Source organism: Condylura cristata, unplaced genomic scaffold, assembly GCF_000260355.1.
Source record: "Condylura cristata isolate star-nosed mole 26May11 unplaced genomic scaffold, ConCri1.0 scaffold00033, whole genome shotgun sequence".
Taxonomy (NCBI): domain Eukaryota; kingdom Metazoa; phylum Chordata; class Mammalia; order Eulipotyphla; family Talpidae; genus Condylura; species Condylura cristata.
The window spans coordinates 16,480,185-16,486,949 of record NW_004567134.1 but is presented as its reverse complement, the minus strand read 5'-3'; the positions used below and the strand labels follow the sequence as shown (position 1 = coordinate 16,486,949).

Sequence of the window (6,765 nt, the reverse complement as noted above, 5' to 3'; positions counted from 1 at the left end):
CTGCCACGCCACACACAGCAGCGAACAAGAGCCCAGCCAGCAAGGGCTCACCTATGCAGTGAAATGAGTAGGTGGCCTTTATTATGAAAAAAAGAACACTTGGAACAGGATGAAGCGGCTCAGGAGAGAGGCAGGAGAGAGGCAGGTGGGAGTTAGCTTCGGGGCAGAGCAGGCTGTCGAGCTCCGCTCCGAGCCTCCCTGCCGCTTGTGAGCTGTGTGACTTCGGTCCGCTGAAAACCGACTGAAGCTTCAGTCACGTGCAGGCTGGGTTTCGAGTGCTTTGTGGAGGCTGGTGCTCGGTGGCACAGGTGAGGGGCGTGCAGACACCTGGCTGCCCGGCGGCGGAGACGGGGCTTGCGCCCCGCCGGTCGCCTCGGCCCTGTGAGCTCCAGACTCCAGGCTTCCCGAGCTGAGGCCTCCGTAGGGCGGGCCTCAGAGAGGGCCGGGGCAACGTGGTGGCGCCTTGGTTCCTCCCGGCTCCCCGCCACGGCCCCTTCTCAAGCGGAGTGGACCTGTGCGGTCCAGGTGACGGGCGGACCGGCCTGTCTGGCCCGAGGCCTCAGCGCTCTGTTCCCGCCTAGCTCCGTGCACCTGTGCAACAACTCCATCCAGAAGCACCTGGAGAACTCGCGCCACCGACACCCGCTGCTGCCTGCAGACAACATGTGGTCGAGCCAGAGGTTCCAGGCCCACCTGCAGGAGATGGGGGCCCCGGACGCCTGGGCCACTGTCATGGAGCCGGGCATGAAGGCGGCCGTGATCCACGCCCTGCAGACCTCCCAGGACACCGTGCAGTCCCGCAAGGCCAGCTTCGAGCTCTACGGCGCCGACTTCGTGTTCGGGGAGGACTTCCGGCCCTGGCTGATCGAGATCAACTCCAGCCCCACCATGGCGCCCTCCACGGCCGTCACCGCCCGCCTCTGCGCCGGCGTGCAGGCCGACACGCTGCGCGTGGTCATCGACCGGCGGCTGGACCGCAACTGTGACACGGGGGCCTTTGAGCTCATCTACAAGCAGGTGAGGCAGCGGCCGGGCACACCCCGGGGCGGCCCCTCTTGGGGAGCGCCTCCCCGCCGCGCAGGCGCTCTGGGCTCGGACAGCAGGTGCAGGCCGGTCCTGCCTCGCGCTCGGTCCAGACACCGTGCCTCCTCGGGGCTCTGCTTGCTCAGTGGGGGGGAGCAGAGGCTCTCGCTGTCCCCCGGGAGTCGGGAGGGGGCGGGGAGCGGGCATCTGCGGCCGGTATTTGCAGAGAGGCCTGCGACAGCATCACAGAGACGCCAGAGCCTCCCTGCTCGCTGAGAGTTTGGGACGAGGCTTCTCCCCACGGGGGTCTCAGGTTCCTCGTTGGAAAGTGGGACTGAAGCTGGTCCCTGCTTTATAAGGTGGTGACAAGTGAGTGACTTGCCATAGGTGAGCACTTCAGTCACACTTCCAGGGAGTGAAGCGCCCACGGCTCAGCTGTGGCCGGTACCCTGAGGCTGCCAGGCGTTCCGTGGTTAACAGCCTCCCCTCGGAGTGCCAGCCCCTGGGAGCTGCTGCCAGCGTCATCGTTATATTTGTCTTATAATTATTTTACTCACCGTGTTCCCAAAGAGATGAATCCATTTATGGAATGGAATGGGATTCAAAAAACTATTAGTCAGAAGACCAAGGTCGTGTTTCTAAGAAATATTTCCCTGGTAGTGGAATTAGGCGGCTTCCGACGGGGGTTCGGCCCCAGGGAGGGAAGGTGCTGATCACATGACCCGGGTGTCCTGGCCTTTGTCATGGTCACTGGTGATGTTTTTATTTTATTTATTTTAACTACATATATATTAAGATTTATTTATTTATGCATACAGAACTGGGGTACAGGCCAGAGGAGTGTGGGGTGAACGGAGTGGGGGGCAGACCAGGCAGAGGGAGTGAAGCACACTGCTGAGGGCGCAGCCAGAGGGTCAGCAGGGGTCTCCACAGGTCAGCTCCCTGGCGGGGATCAAACTCGTGCCGAAGCGGCTGCGCTTCAGCCTGCTGTGCTTTAACCTGTCGCGCCACCGGGGAGGGCCCTGGTTGTGTCTTAGCACATGGGCATTTTGGCTTCAAAAAGTAGAAATGAGACAAGGGCAGGCAAGCCCGGGGCAGCCCTGACCTGAGTCCTGCCGCTGGTTCAGGCCAGAGTCGCCTGGAAGCTCTCCAGAGACACGGTGTCGGCGGCCGGTCCTCGGGCCCAGACGTCTGCTCAGGCTGCTGTTTGCAAATGCCCCTGCGGCCCCGAGCGGGTTAAGCCCGGTAGTCAGGGTTCAGCTGGACAGTCCGTCTCCAGTCCCTCTTCATCCGGAACATCACACTTGATTCTCCTGTAGTTCAGCCTGCGGCTTTGTAGACCTGCCCCACATTCCGGGTTTATCTGATGGCTTCCTCGGGTGTGGTGTAGCGTCTCTGTTGTCTGAATGTCCTGGAGTGAGAAGCTGGTCGGCAGCTTGATGAGCCTCAGGTTAAACATATTCGGAAGAACATTTGCCCGGGTTGTTCAGCACCTGCTTAAAGCCAGAGCCCCCGTGCCTGTGGCGTGTCCCGGGAGTGAGGCTGGGCGGCCCTGATCGGATTGGGGTGGGCTGTGACCTCCCCTTTGTCTCAGTCCCCGCTGTGAGGGAGGGTTTGGCTGTGCGCAAGTGACACAGATTTTCCTGTCGTCCTTGCCCTGACTGTCTTTGAGACTCAGTTTTTATTTTGGGCTGCAGCATGGCACATTTCTAATTCTGTCATCCCTTCTAATTTATCCGCCAAAATCCTGCCGTAAGGATGAGCTCGCCATCACCTGGGCTTGCTGGGCGCCCGCCTGCCTGTGTTCACCTCACCCGGGGGCGCCTGAGATGGGGTCTCGTGGGGACCCGCAGATGGAAGCCCAGCTCATGCTAGACGGAGGCTCGCTAGCAGGGCGGCCGCCGGCCTGGGGTGCGCTTCCTGGCACCGGCGGTGTCCGGCTGGGCTTGCTAGGAAGTGGGGAGCAGAGCAGCCCCTCCTGGGACCGCCCTGCCGCTTAGGGCTCCCTGTCTCTGCCCTCCCAGCCCGGGGTGCACTGGCGGCTCTAGGCAGACGCCAGGCCTCTCCCGTGGCTGTCAGAGTTTCTCTCAGCCTGGCTCAGCTCCGGTTTGTCCTTGGTCAAACCCCGCACATTCCAGTGGGGGTGGGGGGCGCCCATGGGGTAGGAAAGGCCCCCGCCCCATCCCTAGCCCGAGGCTTGGGGATGCTCTGGGTACTGACTGGGGTTCCCAGGGCCAGATCCCGTAGGTGACAGAGGGCGGCGTCCCGTTCCTCAGCCTCCAAATGCCTCCCGGCCAGGGGCTCCCGAAAGTCACCCCTCCCCTGCCTGCGTCTTCTTGCACTCAGGGTTCCTGAACCCCGGCTGAGCGGCCTCGTCTCTCTTCTCCGCAGCCGCCCGTGGAGGTGCCCCAGTACGTGGGGACCCAGCTGCTAGTCCAGGGCTCCCCGATCAAGAAGCCCTTGGCGCAGTGCCACCGGCGGCTGGGGGTGCCCCCAGGTCTCCCTCGCCTGCTGTCCCAGCACAGCTCTGGGGAAGGCAAGGACTGGGGGACCCTGGCCCACAGGTCAGCTCCTAGAAGACTTGCGGGGGCCAGGAGCCTGGGGCCCACTGAGAAGCCATCCACTGCCACCGCGCCAGCCCCCGGACAGGGAAAGAAAGGCAAGGCGGACGGCACCGCAGCCCCGGTCCACCCCGGGCCCCAGCAGTGGGCCCCCCCGGCCAGGGCGGCCTGCGTCTTCACCGTGGCCTTTGCTAGCGGGGTCAGGCAGCCCCAGCCCTCCCTCAGGTTGCCACTGAGTCCGAAGGACCCCCGGGCCCTGGCTAGGGCCGCCCCACCCCCGCCGCCCAGGACCCCTAGGCAATGTCTTCCCGCTCTGCGAGCCCCTCTCCACCAGCTGGACTCGCCCCCCCACCAGAGAGCCGCCAGGAGCAAGTAAAACCACCAATTACAAAGTATTTTTTAGAAATACAGCGAGCGAGTACACTCCCGCGAGCAGCCGCCCGCAGCTGCCCGACGTCCCAGGCGCCAGGTGGGGTCTCTCCCGGCCAGCTTTCCGCCCACAGTATCGGCCTCCAGGCGTGCCACCCCCGGGGAGCGGAGCTAACTGTGCAGGCGTAAGAGCGCCCTGCACGGCCTTGCCACCCTGTAGCTCACAGCGCGGTAGCAAGGTGGGTGCCCTTATCCCCGTTTTGCAGCCGAGGTGTCAGGAAGTGTCAGGAAGTTGCCCGAGGTTGCACAGCTCAGAAGGGGCAGAACTGGGGTGCAGGCCCAGGTCTGTTGGACTCCAACCCCTGCTCTCCCCGCCGCCTCAGGAGGAACCGGGAGGGCCCGTCTGCCCCGCCCGCCCCCGCGCCCGCCCCCCCACCCCTGGCTCCCACCCGCCACACACAACTTGAGGGGCAGCGTGGGCCCTCCCCGGCCCTCAGAGCGCCTCTCTCTCCCACAGCGCCGCCCCCCCTCCCCCGTGTCTGCGCCAAAGCCCAGCTGCCTTCTCCCCTTGTGCTCCCGCCGCCGGGCCTGGGCCTCGGCCTCCGACGGCCGAGCTGCAAACTGGTGGGCTCTGGGGCCCCGGCGGCCGCAGGCCAGGCCCTGATGACGTTACCCACCGCCAAGGTTTTGATTTCCTTCCCACCCAACCCTGACCTCAAACGGGCCCCCCGCATCCTGGAGCCGGGAAAGGTGTGCTGCAGACTGACGCGCCAGTCCTGGGTAGGGCTGGAGGGCACCCGCGGCGGGCAGCTCCCCGGAGCCCCAAGGGAAGGGCTGACTCCCCAGGAAGCCCCTGCCCGGCAGGTTCCCTGACCGTCTCTCCCCTCCTCCCCCCTTCCGCACTGAGGCCCCGGTTCCCCGGCCTCTTCCGGCTTCGGGTCCTGGAAGCACCTCGTGGCCTCCACACTGTGAAGTCGGGAGTCTCCCTGGGAAGCTCAAGGCCAGAGGCAAGCCCAAGGCCGCGCTCTGTGACAAGCCCGAGGCCCAGGCGTGCCTCCTGAGGACGCTGAGCTTGCTGGCGCCCGCCGCCCCCCGTGAGCGGGCACCACGGGCCGGGGGGCCCTCGCCCGCCCTCCCCGCCCCCTTCTGGCGTCAGAGCCAAATAAAAAGCAGCAAGTGAAGCTTTCTGGACTTGGGCCCCTACGTGTGGGAGGCAGGCCGGGGCGGGGCGCCTGGACCCCAAGGTCACCCGCAAATGCTCCACAAAGCAAGGCCCAGAGTTCCCACCCGGCTGCCGACTCCGGAACCGCTGGTCCTGGGGTGCGGGCGCGCATGGTGGGGCGAGCCTGAGTCAGATGAGGGCGCTGAGTGGGGAGGGGCCCCGCGGCCGTGAGCCCGGCCGGGCCCCGTCCGGAGCCGCTCGGCCCTGGGAGGCCCAGGCCAGCCGAGGGGCTGGCAGCGGCAGGAGCGATCACGGGAGACTGACGTGAGGTCCTCGCGTGGCCGTGACAAGCGGCCGTGGAAGTCAGAAGCCAAGACACAGACACGAGGCCCGAGCAGACGAGTGCGGCGTGGCCGCCAGCGGGCGCCCGGGGCCCCAGAAGCTGCAGGGCAGGAACGAGGCTCCCTGGGGCTCTGGCAGCACCCGCACAGCCGCCAACACTTTGGTCTTGGACTTGCGAGCCCCAGCGCCGAGCGGGGATCCAGCCGGCTTCGAGACGCGGTGTGGCCCTCTGGGCGCCCAGGAGACCCCCGCGCGCGGGCCGGGCCTGCTGCCTACCTGCGCGGCCACCAGTGGGGTGACGGGGAGCTGCAGCCTGGAACCGGGCGCCGTGGCCCACCCACACGGGTGCCCAGCAGCGCAGGGCCGCGCTCGGGCGTTTCCACAGCAGGCGCCCGCTCGGGCCGGGCAGCCCGTCCGGGGCGCGTGCCTGCAAGACGAGGGGCGCTCCCGGCTAGGGTGTGCTTTCCGCTTTCCCACCCAGAGGTGACAGCGGGGCCCCAAGCGGGGCCCTTAGGAAGGTTTCATGCCGGGTGTCCCCCCGGGACCACAACACCAGTATCTTTGGGGCACAGAACTGGGGGGACGTCGGGAGTTTCTCAGCTTTCTGCGGGGGCATGGTGGAAGGTTCTAGAGTGGGGCCAGGGTTAAGAACCGCTACTCTGTCAGAAAGGAGATGTGTCTGTGACGCTGTGAAATGGTCTTCAGGCGCAGCTTGATACAGACGTCTGATACATTTCAGCTTCTAGAACAATCTCCCGTTTGAGCCTGTGAGGAGTCTGGTGGGGAGGAGAGCGCTGGGGCCCGGGGCTGGGTGGGGTGAGTTTGTGTTTAACAGGGTCGCTGTCAGTCCCGCGGGATGGAGGCCGCGTGGAGCGGGCGGGGCACAGAGTGAAGGGCCCATGCACGGAGCTGCCCACGTAAAAATGACTCCGATGGCCACTTGTGCAAGGTGTGTTTTACCACAATCTCACACTCCCCCCGTTAGGACGGGGGCAGAACAGCCCGATGGAAAGCCCACACAGTGAGCGCGGTCCGTGGCTGTCACCGTCCCGGCGGGCCCTCAGGGCCCGTGTCCAGAGAGGGGCGGTCCCTCGCCGATGCCCCACCGCGAGCGGGCTAGCCGGGCTGGGCCTCGGTGCCCATCTGCAGAGCACAGGGCCTTCCGCCCAGGCGCGGCGGGCACCGGTCGGCCTCCTCGGGCTGCGGTCAGCCTCCTCGGGCTGTGGTCGGCCTCCTTAGGCACCGGTCAGCTTCCTCGGGCTGCGGTCGGCCTCCTTAGGCACCGGTCAGCTTCCTCGGGCTGCGGTC

The 6,765-nt window shown here is 66.0% G+C and overlaps 1 protein-coding gene across 10 annotated transcripts in view; it reads left to right on the top strand.

Annotated features, from left to right (window-relative positions):
- The window catches only part of LOC101631922 (tubulin monoglycylase TTLL3), a 38,397-nt gene that overhangs the window by 9,491 nt on the left and 22,141 nt on the right, over positions 1-6,765 (top strand). For 4 of the 10 annotated variants that reach the window (XM_012732110.1, XM_012732105.1, XM_012732104.1 and 1 more), the window contains 2 exons: positions 582-1,017; positions 3,415-4,074. In XM_012732110.1, the coding sequence (XP_012587564.1) occupies positions 582-1,017; positions 3,415-3,960 (982 nt within the window). In that variant the 3' untranslated portion in view covers positions 3,961-4,074. Of the gene's footprint in view, positions 1-581; positions 1,018-1,410; positions 1,761-3,414; positions 4,373-4,470; positions 4,536-6,765 lie in introns of those variants that run through there. The other 6 variants (XR_001146002.1, XM_012732108.1, XM_012732109.1 and 3 more) reach the window with 4 other exon arrangements.